This window comes from Lissotriton vulgaris, chromosome 9, assembly GCF_964263255.1.
Source record: "Lissotriton vulgaris chromosome 9, aLisVul1.2, whole genome shotgun sequence".
In the NCBI taxonomy this organism is placed as follows: Eukaryota; Metazoa; Chordata; class Amphibia; order Caudata; family Salamandridae; genus Lissotriton; species Lissotriton vulgaris.
Genome location: NC_141697.1, coordinates 647792268 through 647808161, shown reverse-complemented (window position 1 = coordinate 647808161; position 15894 = coordinate 647792268). Strand labels below are relative to the sequence as shown.

At 43.5% G+C, this 15894-nt stretch overlaps 1 protein-coding gene across 3 annotated transcripts in view; it reads left to right on the top strand.

Moving 5' to 3' along the window:
* PCNX3 (pecanex 3) overlaps positions 1 to 15894 on the top strand; it is an 873417-nt gene that overhangs the window by 546840 nt on the left and 310683 nt on the right. For all 3 annotated transcript variants that reach the window (XM_086938333.1, XM_086938332.1, XM_086938334.1), the window contains exons 21-22: positions 12864 to 13008; positions 14312 to 14489. In XM_086938333.1, coding sequence (XP_086794459.1) covers positions 12864 to 13008; positions 14312 to 14489 — 323 coding nt within the window. The remainder of the gene's footprint in view (positions 1 to 12863; positions 13009 to 14311; positions 14490 to 15894) is intronic.

Here is a 15894-nt window from a genome sequence, read left to right as displayed (position 1 = left end):
AACGTTAAGAAGGTTCAGATCTCCTGCCTTCGAAAATCTCCCTTCATGCCATTTTGTGATATCCGTGACTGATTGGATTCTGCGATGACCCTGTATCCACTGGAGCGGGGGTGAATTTGTGTGAATTCGTGTAAGGGGCCCTGCGAAGAACCTCTGTGACTGGCTGTTCCCACTCCTCTGCCGCTTGCCGTAATATGTGTGGGCAGTCCATGGGGATCTGTGATCCCATCTTAAGGTATTTCGTCAATCGCTACGGCCACTACTGATTATTGAGAGAGTGAATTTATTCCAGAATCAAATCGATTCTTTCAGGCCTGTTCTCTTTTTGCAAACCTTCAGTAAATTTCGGTGAATGTTGGTTAGTTACAGAGTAGTTTTTTTTCTGTTCCAGTAACGATGACACTGGAGCAAAGGCAACTTACTGAGTTCCTATTTGAGGTCTCGCCTACCACAGAGCTTCTAGCTGTCCGGTAGGTGAAAGTCTATTCCTGACTGTACCAAAAACGAAGTGAGTTTTGGCTGAATACATTGCTTACCATTGGTTGCCTTTGTTGTCACTAGATAGCGTGTTATTCGGTGGCTTTCCTTGTTTATCTTGTGTTCGTCACTCCCTTTGTTTGTTCCTTCCGTGAATCATACACTCTTCAACATCCTTTCCATAGACAACTTGCATTCTTCTACTGATTGCAGTTTAGGACCTATTTTTTTTCTTTTTCTTTCAGTACTCCACGAGAGTGAATGTGTTTTCTACCCCCTGCCCTAGTGCGGTGCTTCCTGTCCTCCAAACACCTGGCCCTGCATGCTTTGTGTTTCTCCCTCATCCCTTCCCCAAGTTAATTTGTTGCTTTCCTTCGTAGTCTTTGGCTATGTTTGTTCTTATTTTTGGGCCTCTCTCAAATGCCTCGATGCTGCATTCTTCGAGGTTTTTTTGAAGTGCCCTGCAGGGATGATCCACAAAAGCACCTTTGCACTGGTCATTTTTTTATTTCCAATCCTTCTTGAACCTGTAAATAAAGGAAAAATGAGTTCGAGGCATATGAGCTACAGATTGGACACCTTAGCATTAGACCGCTACCTGGTGCTGGGCTCGGATGATTGCAGGTTGTTGTTGTCTTGAAAGAAGTCTTTGTAGTCATGAGATAGGTGACTCCTCCCTTGGATAACAGTGCGCATGGGCATCGACTCCATCCTTAGATTGCTTTTTTCCGCCACTCGGTTCGGATGAAAGTTTCTCCGCACCGGCCAGAAAACATTTTTCAGCAACTTCGAAGCGCAGAACTTCCAAAAACTACCTTCGACATCGAAGACAAGGCTTTTCGACAACATAACTTCCATTCCGGTCATCAAAGTGGTTGTTAGGCCTATCGACGCAGTGCGGCCTACACCATATGGAAAGAACTCCGTTCAAGAAATGCCCTAAATGTCAGGCAAAATTCCCACATAGCGATCACCACGAGGTCTGTAACCTCTGCCTATCGCCGGAACACGACGAGTCGACCTGCACAGCCTGTGCGTCCTTCCGATCGAAGAAAAACATCCGGGATCGGAGGGCCCGTCGACACGAGATGAGGAGATCAGCCCCAGCACCGGAGGATATCTTCGACAAAGAGGTTCCCCTCGTTCCCGAAGAAGACTCTCCGGAGCTCCAGATCGTATCAGAGGCAGACGACTCCGATGACTCCATTCCATCGGGTCAGCGCGTGAGTACTACTGCCCCTGCACCACATTCTCTTTCCAAACCGAAGGCACAGGTCAGCAATCCACCCAAGAGGCCTAGTCGAGACCGAAAATCCACTTCGACAGCCCCGCCATCGAGCCCAGCTCCGAAGAAACCAACAAAGCCTTCTAGTGCCTCGACACCGAGTAAACATCTCCTAACAGGACCGAAACATAAAGACACCTCGGCACCGAAGCCAAAAGACCCTTCGGTACCGAAGCCAAAAATCGTACCAGCACCGAAACATAAAGACGTATCAATACCGAAACCGAAAGAAGCACCGGCTCCGAAGCCGTCCACTTTTACATCTTCGGTGCAGAAGACAAAGAAGCCTGATTCTGAGGTGCCCAAACCCTCGAACATGCCTACCGAGCCGAAAACAACACCTTCGACACCGAAAACTTTGCCACGGGACGTTACAACACCTCCCAATGCTAAAGAAAAACCACAACCTCCACCGGAGCCGAAAAAATCGAAGCCCAGGAAGGTTGTAGAAGAGGAGGAACTCTTTACACCAGATCCTCAACAAAAGAAGATCTATATAGACCCAAAGACAGGTCATGTGGGCACTACACCTCACAAGAAGAGACCAGCAGATGCACCACCCCCTCATGTGTTGCCTGCCAAGAAGGACTGTGCAACATCTCCTATGCACCCTTCCTCTCCTATACCTCTTCTTCCTCCTTCTCCTATACCTCCTCACATATCACCTCGTATATCTCCTGCACATTCTCCATTATCATCACATTCCTCACAGCACAATGATGATGAATATAACTTAGAGGGAGGGGAGGATGAGGAAGAGCCTAGCTCATACCACATAGATGGGGGTATATGGGATTATTCAAACCCAACAGAGGTACCCATATATGATTTTCCAAATCCACAGACTATGCCTGACGTTCCAGAACCGCATTCATACCCATCAAAGCCTTCCCCTCCAGAAGACCCAATTCGTTTTAGTCATCTGTTAAACAGAGCTGCTGTTTACCTTGGAGTGTCTATGCGTTATGACGATATTGAAGAGGATTTTCTCTTAGACACCTTTGAGCACTCTCAGAGGACTGCTCAAATTCTTCCAATGATTAAGGGAGTAATCATGCATGCTCCAGAAGTATTTAAAGATCCTGTACACACGAGAATTTTAAACCCTAGAATTTAAAAGAAATATAGACCAGCACCTACAGACCCAGTCTATATTAAAGGACACCTTCCACTAGATTAATTAGTGGTGTCCAATGATAGGAAAAGGGCCAATTCTCAAACATCAGGAGAAGGGCCCCCACCTGATAAAGAATCAAAGGTAATTGCTACATCAGGGAAAAGAGTAGCTGCACAAGCGGCAAACATGTGGCGTATAGCAAATACACAAGCCCTCCTCTCTCGTTATGATAGGGCTCATTTGATCAACTAGAAAAAACTACTTCAACATCTACCAGATCAGTACAAAGATCAAACAACTGACCTTATACAAGAAGACAAACTAATATCTAATGGCCTCAATAAAATGTGCACTAGTTGCCGTTGACACAGCATCTAGAGCCATAAACACCAGTGTCATACTTAGGAGACATGCGTGGCTACGCATTTCAGAGTTTAAGCAAGAGGTGCAAACCAGCCTTTCGATCAAAACCAATTATTTGGTCCAGAAGTAGACAACTTACTAGAAAATATGAAAAAAGACACTGACACGGCTAAGTCTATGGGAGCTTTACAGTCTACACCAAATAGAGGCTCCTTTCGTCGCTCCTCCTACAGAGGAGGCTCCAAGCAGACTGGAGCAGACACTACATCATCTTTTAAGTCACAAACCTCCTCCAATAAAGGATACTTTAGAGGAGGACTAGCAGCCCGGCCCGACGTTGTCCGGGAGAAATTAGGCTTCAGAGCCCCCGCCTGCACGTAGAAAAAGGGATCGGTTAGGCTCTGGGTGTATTTAAACCTTTTCTTTCAGACCATGTTTTGGGTTTGCATAAGAACCCACTTTTCCACCTTCTGGTCACCTTTTTAGATGCTAGGGCAGCATTCTTTCGACTTACGTAGACACATCTGCATCATATCCACTCTTGTTAGTTTGCTCACTGACTTTCTGACTGTGCTGAAGGATGATCGTACTGCAAAAGCCGCTATTTGGTCCTCTCTACGCATACCAGCTCTCTCAAGCCTTCTGCCATATCCCTTGCGCTCCAGCTGGCTGTGTACATCATACCTGTTCCCTTCCCACACGGCATCTACTACACCTTGTCACAGCACCCCTTCCCACGCGTCATCTACTACACCTTGTCGCTCGGTCTTTGTACCTCAATACCTGCTCCCTGGCCGCCTCAGCATCAAGTCACTCCTCCCCCTTCCTAGCGCTGTTGCCTTGTGACTATCACACAAGTGAGTGACCCCTTTCCTGACCCTCTCTGCTACTCGCCACACGTCTCGTTTATTGGGTCCCCCTTTCTTCGCCTCTCGGTTGCTCCAATCACGTCTCACCAGTCCTCCAGTCTCCGCTCTTTGCAATCAATGCTCGGACGTCCGCGTATGCCGCTCCTCCCCTCGCTCCTGATGTCATGACGCACCTCGTGGCAGGCGCTACTTTCAAGGGACTACTTTATTTTTAATGGTAAATTTTTTTAATTAAGTTTTATTTTTATTTTTATATAGCCTATGTCCATCTCCTGGACCTCTCCTTTCCATCGCTGTATTGGGTGTTGCGATTGGTGGTGTACTTTTTGAGTTTACCTGGCTCAAAGGACACAGTTCTCTCTTTATAATAGTAGTATAGATATAGAGGAAACAATAACAAAGGAAGAGGTCGCAGTAACAATAACAATCGATCCTCTTCCACCACCAAGCAATGACTTCCCTCTGCTCCCCCCACAGCATACCACTCCTGTAGGGGGCAGATTAACACAGTTCCAGCCTGTCTGGAACTCCATTACAACAGACAAGTGGGTAAGACAGATTATCCAACATGGTTACTGCCTACATTTTACAGCGACACCTCCGAGACAGCGTCCGATGTCTACAGACCATCTAACTCTGCTTCGACAAGAAGTGTTATCACTTCTACATAAGGGTGCTATTCAAATAGTTCCTTTAGAAGAACAGGGAATGGGGGTTTACTCGCTGTATTTTCCAATTCCCAAAAAAGACTGGACACTGAGACCAATACTCGACCTCAGGCCCCTCAATCACTACATACAATCAGATCATTTCCATATGATCACTTTACAACAGGTGCTTCCACTACTACAACAGGGCGACTTCCTTACAACACTAGAGCTAAAGGATGCCTACTTCCATATCCCCATACATCCTGCTCACAAAAAGTATCTAAGGTTTGTACTAGAAGGACAACATTATCAATTCAAAGTCCTTCCATTTGGGGTAACCACGGCACCAAGAGTATTCACAAAGTGCCTAGCAGTGGTAGCAGCACATCTCAGAAGACAACAGATACAGGTCTTCCCTTACCTAGACGTCTGGCGTATAAAAGCAAAATCATTCAATCAGTGTGTCCAGCACACACAGCAAATGGTTCAAACATTGCACAACTTAGGATTCACAATAAGCTACACCAAGTCACACCCACAGCCTTTGGATGTACATCAGTATCTAGGAGCTACACTAAATACGTCCACAGCTCTAGCGTATCCCAGCAAAGCCAGGATACAGAGCATTCAAGCCTTAGTCACCAAGTTTCAACACCAGCAGTCTCTAAAAGCCAGGGTGTTCATGAGACTAATAGGCATGATGGCATCTTGCATCTTCATAGTACCACACGCAAGACTGCAGATGCGTCCCCTACTAGAGTGCTTAGCACAACAGTGGAACCAAGCTCAAGGTCAATTAAAGGACCTGGTGTTGGTGGACAGCGGCACATATCGCTCTCTGCAATGGTGGAACACCAAAAAACTGACAAAGGGGCAGCCTTTCCTAGAGCCTGTTCCACAAGTAGTGCTTACAACAGACTCATCCCTCACAGGGTGGGGAGCCCATCTCTTACATCACACAACTCAAGGACAATGGACCATTCAACAGAAAAGGTTCCATATCAACCACCTAGAGCTGCTAGCAATATTCCTAGCACTCAAGACTTTTCAACTTCAAGTACAAAACAAAGCTGTCTTAATCCGGACGGACAATGACAGCCATGTAATATATAAAAAACCAGGGGGGACACACTCTCTGCAACTGTCCCAACTTGCCCGTAACATTTGGAGATGGGCAATTCCTCAAAAAATACATCTGCTAGCAGAGCACCTTCCAGGAGTCCACAATCAGATAGCAGATCTGTTAAGTCGGCAGGCACAACAAATTCACGAATGGGAACTACATCCACAAGTTCAGCCATTCTTCCAGAGGTGGGGGCATCCACACATAGATCTGTTTGCCACCCACGAAAACGCAAAATGCCCAGCCTTCGCCGCCAGGTTCCCACAGTCCGAAGGCAATGCAATATGGAGGAACTGGTCAGGCATATTTGGGTATGCTTTTCCGCCTCTCCCACTCATTCCATTAGTAGTGCGCAAGCTCAGACAACAGTCTCTCTCAATGATACTGGTTGCTCCCACATGGGCACGCCAACCGTGGTTCACCTCACTACTGGAGCTGTCTCTAGCTCCGCATCAAAAGCTACGCCTCACACCTTCCCTGCTAACACAGAACCATGAAGAAATCAGACACCCAGATCCCAGCCAACTGAATTTGGCGATCTGGCTCCTGAAGTCTTAGAGTTTGGTTATCTAAACCTACCACCAGACTGTATGAATATCATGAAAGAGGCTAGAAAACACACTACTAGAGCGTGTTACGCAGCTAAATGGAGAAGATTCGCAATTTATTGCAAAAATAATCACATTGATCCACTGGATGCTTCCATCCAAAATATCATCTGTTACCTTTTACATTTAACAAGGTCTAACTTGGCATATTCTTCCATACGCCTGCACCTTGCAGCAATTGCAGCATACCTACAAAACAGACAACACCTGTCTCTCTTTAGAGTACCAGCAATAAAAGCATTCATGGAGGGATTAAAAAGAATAATCCCACCAAGGTTACCACCTTCCCCTGTGTGGAACCTAAATATAGTACTCCCAAGGCTCATGGGACCCCCGTTCGAGCCTTTACATAAATGTGAACTGCAATTTCTAACATGGAAAACAGCTTTCCTTATTGCCATTACCTCTCTTAGAAGAGTAAGTGAAATACAAGCTTTCTCAATACAAGAACCATTTTTTCAAATACATCCTAACAAAGTGGTTCTTAGATCCAATCCAAAATTTCTTCCAAAGGTCAACACTTCCTTTCTAGAAAAAGGAAGGAGTGGGGGGGTCTATGTGGGTTAGTTTAACGACCTCAATATCTCATAACCCAAAACATAACAAGAACAATAAACAAGAGATATAAGGTCTGAGAAGATGTTCTGCAACTAAGAACTAGAGGGAATCATGAAACACCAAGAAATTACATACGGCTGAAAACTCCCATCAGACCACCATTGTGGCGGAATATCATCACGTGGGATACGGATGGTAGATCCATAACTCGCCCAACCCATCAAGTGATGGTGCAGAGATGGATTTCCGAGGTAGACCTCTAGCCACAATGTATTTCAAGTGGGTGCTGATGGTGTTCAGTGCTGTGTGAGAAGTGAGTGATAAAGGTAAAAATAACTACTAGAACAGAAAATATGTTTAATGGGCACTGTTCTAGTGTCAAGATTAAAATAACGCCTAATAGTCTGAAAATATGACTCTATACAGGCGCAGTGCAGAGTGGTCAACATGTTTCAGCTATATGGATTAATCTTATCCAGCTTTCTTCAGGACCGTGGTCTTAATAGCAACTGCAGAGTAAGTGATCATGTGAAAGTGAAGCAAGGCAATATCAAATCAAAATATTCCTACCAGGAACTTGGGTCCCCAATGTAGAGCGGGGCCTCATTTTTTCCCGAGCGGGTGCCGGGTGAGGTGAGGTGACTTCCCACATAATGCTGGGAAAGGACGATTAACTCAGTTTTCCACCAGTCTACATTGGGGACCCAAGTTCCTGGTAGGAATATTTAGATTTGATGGGGAGCTCATATTGAGATGCACAGTACAAGGGAGATGGAGTGTACAGCACAAACGACTGCACATAATCATCTGGAACTACTAGCAGTGTTTCTAGCATTAAAAGCTTTTCAAATGCATATTCTCAACAAGGCAGTCCTGGTCAGAACAGACAACATGACAGCAATGTATTCTATTCAAAAACAGGGGGGGGGGGACACACTCTCTCCAACTATCCAGACTAGCGCAGGAAATTTGGAGATGAGCCATTCCTCAAAACAGCTATCTGTTAGCCGAACACCTTCCAGGAGTTCAAAATCAGATAGCAGACATCTTAAGCAGAGAGTCAGAACAAATACACGAATGGGAACTGCACAACCAAATACTGCAGCCATTCTTCCAAAGTAAGGACAACCGGAGATAGATCTCTTTGCCACTCATCAGAACGCAAAATGCCAAAGCTTCGCATTCAGGTACCCACACCACCTATCGCAGGGCAATGCATTATGGATAAATTGGTCCAACAAATTTGCATACGCTTTTCCCCCTCTCCCACTAATTCCATTAGTGGTTCGAAAACTGCAACAACATTCAATGACCATGATACTGGTAGCACCCACGTGGGCACGGCAGCCGCGGTTCACCACGCTCCTACAACTCTCACAGGCGCCACACCAAAAATTAAGAATCTCACCCATGCACCTTACACAGAACCATGGAGAAATAATGCACCCAGATCTCAAACAACTGAACCTAGCGATCTGGCTCCTGAGGTCTTAGAATTTGGATACTTAAATTTACCTCCAAACTGTATGGAAATTATTAAGCAAGCAAGACGTCCCACCACCAGCGCCTGCTATGCAGCAAAGTGGAAAAGGTTTGCTGTATACTGTAACAGTAATAACATCAACCCTCTGGACGCATCTACACAAAATATTATTTGCTACTTACTACACTTACAGCATTGTAACCTTGCTTACACCTCCATTAGAGTACATCTTGCAGCTATAGCAGCATACCTGCAAAACAGGCAACATCTATCCCTGTTTAGGGTACCCACAATTAAGGCTTTCATGGAAGGCCTCAAAAGAGTTATTCCACCAAGACTACCACCTTCTCCAGTCTGGAACCTCAACATAGTACTCACCAGACTAATGGGGCCACCTTTTGAACCTATGCATAGGTGTGAAGTACAATTTCTCACATGGAAGGTGGCTTTCCTTATAGCCATTACCTCCCTCAGGAGAGTGAGTTATAGGCATTAACAATACAATAACCATTTCTACAGTTACACCACAATAATGTGTTTCTTAGAACAAACCCAAAGTTCTTGCCTAAAGTAATTTCAGCATTCCACATCAATCAGCCAGTGGAACTACCAGTCTTTTTTCCAAAGCCACAGACGGTAGCAGAGAGGGCCCTACATACACTAGATGTCAAAATGGCATTATTATATTACATAGAAAGAACACAAACTTTCAGAAAAACTAAACAACTATTTGTAGCGTTTTCCCGAACACATAAAGGCAACCCTATGTCTAAAGCAGGTATTGCCAGGTGGATTGTTAAATGTATACACATATGTTACATAAAGGCAAAAAGAACACTAACTGTTCCCCCCCTAGAGCTCATTCTACACGCAAACTAGGGGCATCTATGGCATTCTTAGGGAACATTCCCCTAGATGACATATGCAAAGCAGCAACTTGGTCTACACCGCATACCTTCACGAAACACTACTGTGTTGACGTGCAGGCAAGACAACAGGCAAATGTGGGCCAGGCTGTATTAAAAGCTTTATTTCAGACTGTTGCAACAGACACTGGTGACCACCGCTAGGGAGGTAACTGCTGTGTAATCTATTCATAATGTACCATCTGCAGCCCATATGCCTCGAACGGAATATACTACTTACCAGTATGCATCTGTTCTTGGCATAGAGGGCTGCAGAGTGGTACATGCCCTCCCTGCCTCCCCGGAAACCTGTGTCTGTTCTAACATTATCTTATTTAGATACACTGACATGGGCTTCTCTTTCTGAATTCTATCATACTACTCCATCTAACCCTACTATGGCAAAACAATCTAAGGATGGAGTCGATGCCCATGCGCACTATCACCCAAGGGAGGAGTCGCCAGCCTCGTGACTACAAAAGACTTCTCCAAGAGAAAAACAAGTGCAATCATCTGAGCCCAACACCAGATGGCGATCTATTCATAATGTACCACTCTGCAGCCCTCTATGCCAAGAACAGATGCATACTGGTAAGTAGCATATTCCTTCAAACAACTGCAACGGATACAGGTGACCACCGCTAAGGGGAGACACTGCTGCACAATCGATTCTAAGGTGTACAATCTGCAGCTCATATGCCTCGAACGGAAAATGCTACTTACCAGTATGCATCTGTTCTTGGCAAGTAGAGCTGCAGAGTTGTACACACCCTCCCGACTCCCCGGGACTCGTATCCGTTCCAGTTTTCATCTTATTTAGATGCACACGCATGGACATCCTTTTCTTACTATATCTCTACTAACTCCATCATTTCCCATCATGGCGAAAAACAATCTAAGGATGGAGTCGATGCCCATGCGCTCTGTTGTCCAAGGGAGGAGTCACCTATCTCATGACTACAAAGACTTCCAAGACAACAACAACCTGCAATCATCCGAGCCCAACACCAGGTGGCGGTCTAATGCTAAGGTGTACAACTCTGCAGCTCTACATGCCAATAACAGATGCATACTGGTAAGTAGCATTTTCCTTTCATGGCCACATCTTGCATTTGTCTTTTTTGCTGATGCTGCATAACAGTGGCAAACAGCATTGGCAAAGCCAATAGGTCCAAAAGGCGAGACCTATTGGCTTTGCAAATCCTTGTTTAAAAAAAAAAAAAAATTAAACATAGTTTTATTAGAAGGTTTCAGTACAGTACATCATGGGGTAGAGCACCATAGATTTACTGATCTTATTAGTCTGTGTGATATTTCACATATCAATACAGACCTTATGGTAATCTACCGCTTTCAACATTTATCCCAAATTGACATTTGTGTATCGTACATCTGTTTGAATAGTACTGCATCAGTGTGTTACCTTGCATTAGATTTTTAGAAAAACCAAAAAAACAATAACTTTTTCTCCCACTCCCTCCCCCCCTTAGGTTCAGCGGAGAAAAATTGTACATCTCTATACATAGACCGGATCAGTATATTGTCTTTTTGTTATATACAGGTGTTAATAAGATGTCTTACATCAACCACTCCTCTCCTTTTACAATTTGTGGATTCCACAGAGTCCCAACTCTTCTGTGGTATTGTCTTCCCAGGCTTCAGTATATCACATTTAAGGGGCAATACTCAAGTATGTCTATAGCACCAAGCTCCTCCAATAACAGATTCCATTCCATAGATATAGGCGTCTTACGTAGTCCCCGTTGTTCCTCCCTCTTCAGTTCAGCACCCTCCGCCCTACCCCATCGTAATAGCTCATCACACGAATCTTTCAGCGTCAGTTGTCTAGCAGCTTTCCATTTCATTGTGATATTAAGTTTGGCCAAGATGAGCGCCAAATTGTTAAATTTAGTGACTGGGCTACCTTTCTTTCCCTTGGAGCCCAGTCCCAACAAACAGTATTCCATCCTATCATTATCCTTCACCGGGGCTATAGCTGTTAGGATCCTGCATACTTTGCAAATCCTTGTTAAGGCTTTGCAGGGATACTGGTAAAGACAATAGATCTTGCACTCCTCATCTGGAATTGAAGTAGGTTACTTATAAGAGTATAACTTGCTGTGCAAGGATTCAAGGGTTGCTGCTGGAGTCCATCCACACTCAGTTGGCCATAAATATTGTGATTACTGGAGCCATGAATCATTATCTTCTACATGCATTGGGTTATTACTGGTTAGGAAGGCATTGTTTTGCATTCGCACCTTTTAGCAATTGCTTTTACCCACACAAACCTAATAAGACCTTTTCACTATAATTCCCTTGAAATTTGAAATATCTCACCCAAGAGGTTCCCAACATTGGTGGGGGGAAACACCTTTTCTTTATTTCACGAGGATTCTCTGTGTTCTGCAAAATATATTTTACTGTTGATATTCACCTCTGATAAGGAGCTGGGAAAATGTATGCTCCATTCACTGAGCTTTGAGCAGCTGTTATTAAATCAATATTGATTGTTTAATTATCTTCCACTCCCCTTTTTCTCCCAGTTCCTTACTCCCCTCCAGTCATTCTCAAGCTCCTAGATTTTTTCTGGAACACGTGTGCCATGGAATTGTCCAAAATAAAATAAATACAAGAACATTCGTCCTGTATAGCTGCCCTAAATTGATTATTGTATACATTTCAATGTGGGTTTGATCTTTCTTTCCTAATCATTGTGAAGAATAGACGTTGCCTTCATTTCATGCAGGAAGGTTTTTTTATATAGTGTCTTTAGGCAAATAACATGTATTATTTCTTCTGTGGACTTCTTCCAGATGGTCCCAGTGCCCATCCAGCAAGAGTAAAGCAGATGCATAGTAACTCTTGTTTAAAGCTCTCTGACATGAGCAAAGCTGCCTCAAGTATAGTTAAAACTGTATCTGACAATTCTGTTCAACTTTAAATTGCAGATCAAATGCCAAGTGGGTCAATCTAGCTCAAACACCTTTTTGAACAAGAGTTTGTTCCTCTCCAACATTCAACAGGTTGTTTGCAACTTAACTCTATTCTAAGCCTGTGAGAGTGTAGGTGATACAATGCTTAGGTTAAATGTTTCCTAGTTCTGTAGTGCTCCAGTGATATAGATATAGATTTGCATAGTTATCCCTTCCCTATTCTTGGAATGACTTGTTGTGTCATCCTACTGTGCCCAAAAGGAAGCTAAGGTGATACCTTTTAAAAAATCTTCACATATCCTATGGAGTTACACTTTTGAAATGAGGATTCTTCTGATCTGAAGCATGAAATGTTTTAAGATTCTTCCTCTAGCTGTTGTTTCTTTTACACAAGCGATTTAATAGAGTTTGACAGTGCTCCAGAACCACTGCTACAGCTAAGTTGTCTTCTTGCCTCTGATAACTTAGTACTTTTATTCATGCTTTTAGATGCAGCCCAGCTGATGTGGTTTGAGAAGCTGTACGTTTGGCTACAGTGTGTGGAGAAGTACTTTGTCTACCCAGCAGTGGTCCTAAATGCTATAACGGTGGATGCAGCCACAGTCAGTACACAACAAGATAAGCTCTGTATCTAGTAAGTTTCTGCTCTTTGCAAGTTTTGTTCACACTTCAATAGTGTTCTGTCCAAAGTTGTAAGTTTACATTATGCTTGTGCAGGTTGGTGGCATTGGGAGATGCTGATAGTGGACCCATGGACCTCTGCCTACATTCCCCTCTTTCAGAAAAACTATGCTACTTGTGGCATTGAGACCCATTTCCCTGTAAGGGACAGAGATCGTAGAGCTGGCATCTTGCTTTTATAAGTGCTAGAATGGAGGTGTGCTATCCCATATAGACCCCCATCATGGCATAAGCAAGAGGTCACAGTGAGTTACAAGCCTATTTCCACTTTATTGATAAGCAAGTTGTTTTTGTGAGTTGTCCCTTCATGGTGTGTGGGATTTGAGCTTATCTCTCGCAGCAAAAGGAGAGCCTAGTTGCAACAAAGGACAATAATCATCCTCCACCATCCGCTTTTAGGAGTCAGGCCCATTTTCATTCGGGAGCATCGTAGAAAATAAATTTGGCCTGCAATTCTGATTACAGTAGAACTGCATTTTGACTGATAAATGTTTAGCGTTCAGCAGCAGCAAGGCCACATTTTGTGACCATGTATATCACAATTTTACCGATTTGTTTCAGGCAGAGCTTCCAGTGTCCAGGCTTTGACAAATGTGATTTTTTTTGTGAGTTTATTTTGGAAATGTAGGTACAATTGTCGTCTTACTCTCAATGTTCTATCCATTAATGGAAAGCCCCTTTTTAGAGGAAATAAACTGCCCGTTATTTGAAGTAGCAGAACAGTACAATAGATGTAATTAATTTCCAGATAATCTGTGGAAGAAAATAAAAATCCATTAACCAAAATAGATGTCAAGCTTTCAGTCTGTTTTCTTGAGCATTGGCTCCACGGGTGAAGCATTACACTGTCACTGTAAGCTCTTGATTGAAAGCACTAGGTAGGTGCTTGTAAGTTGCTGGCTCAACCTGAATCGTCTGAGCATATGTGGTCTCAATCATCAACAGGTGATTGTTTTGGTTTATTTTGAAATTGGCAACAGTGGGTTCTGGTATTCTGGTTGGGTTAAATTGTGCTATACTATTGAGTCGAGTGGATCTGTTGGAGGCTGGAAATACTGGCTGACCTTGTTTGAGTGAAACCTGTAGTACTCATTGTCAAGCTGTGTTTGCACCGTGTTGGACAGAGTTCATACTGGTGTGAAGGAGCAAAATGTCTGAGTGGTATGGCCATAAACAAAGTTAACTTTGTCTTGCTTATGTCGATTTTTCTGTGGTCCTGTCTTAACAAGTCAACTGCTTGCTTCTTCCCTTTCCAGTTGTCGGGCCTTTCTCATCACCGTGGCAGGGCTGAAGCTCTTGCGTTCCTCCTTCTGCTGCCCACCTCAGCAATATGTGACCCTCAGCTTCACGGTTCTCTTCTTCCATTTCGACTACCAGAAATACTCTGAGGGATTCCTGCTAGACTACTTCATCATGTCCGTAGTATTCAGCAAGGTAACAAAATAGACTCTTCATTAGGAGGAAAAGTATGGAGTAGTCGTTTTGCCAGAATAGAGAATGAACTACCCCTGTATGCTCCCTAATTTCTTTCTTTTAAACACCAGACAATTATCCGAATCCTTGAGCTGCTGTGTGTACATGCACATATAATGTTTTCTGTGTTTACAATGATGATTTGAATATTATATTTTGTTACACAAAATACTCTCCTCTTTAAAAGAAAATGACTTTTATCCCGCCAAAGATTTGCACATTCCAAATCTAGATGATTAACTTTAATTCCACAATGTGTAGAAAAGAAATGCAAAGCAGTTACAAGCAAATACCATTCTTTTTAAAAGTATTTGTGAAATACTGATGAATAATGTTAATAGAAAAGCTGCCATATTTGCATCTTAGTTGCTAGTTTAAAAATACTGAGGGAGTCTGGATGAGCCGAATACAGCAACAGTTAGATCTACCGACAAAAGATTTTGAATGGAAAAAATTGGACAATAATTGATTTACCATAGTTTTTTTTTAATGCATTTTCAAACGGAGTTATCTATTGACAAAACTGGGTGCAGCCAGTCTTAAATACAGTGCACTTTTTTTTACCAGCAGACAGTGTAGTTTCCTCATCGGGGGGGAGGAGGGGGTAGGAATGTGGCATTTTCTAGGTTTTTGATAGATCAGCCTGGCTGCCTTATTTTGTGCCAGTTTTAACCTTCGATTGAGGCCCTTGGGAAGACCCAGGTAAAGAGTCTGCATAGTCTATATTAGATATAGACAATGCGATGTTAGATATGAAGAGATTGATAGACCACACCTCTTCTAATGTATAGTCCTTGTTATGGGTGGGGTAAGAACATGTGTTGTTCAAAGTTCAGACTACTTAGCATGTTGGTTAGATCCATGGACGATTGCTCGTCGGTTTCCTCATTTGCCCAGTAGTTGAGGTCCCCCGTTATCAATATTTTTGCACATTCAATTACTAAAGGAGAAATGTGTTCTTCCAGGGTATTGTGGGAAGTGGGGCATATCACCCCGGAGTCTGTATACCACAATACAAGTTAGAGAGGAGGTTGTGGAGTTGAGGTTAATTAAGAGACTTTTGACTCCTGGGATCTCAAAAGACTCCTGACTAGTAAATCTCAGGTTTTTCCTCAATTGATGCTACATCTCCCCATATTTTGCCCACTGGTCGATTAGCATGAAGGGTATTATAATTTCCTGGAGGAGCAGCTAAGATATCAGGGGAGGGTTCATCTGTTAGCCAGGTTTCTGATGGAAGTAAAATATCTGGCATTTCGGACATTGGCATCTTCTGTGTTAGAAGTGACTTGGCGGAGCCCATATAAGCTCCACCCCAGTGTGATGACATGAATTCCTTTCTTTCTGTGCCAGCAGCGTGGATCCA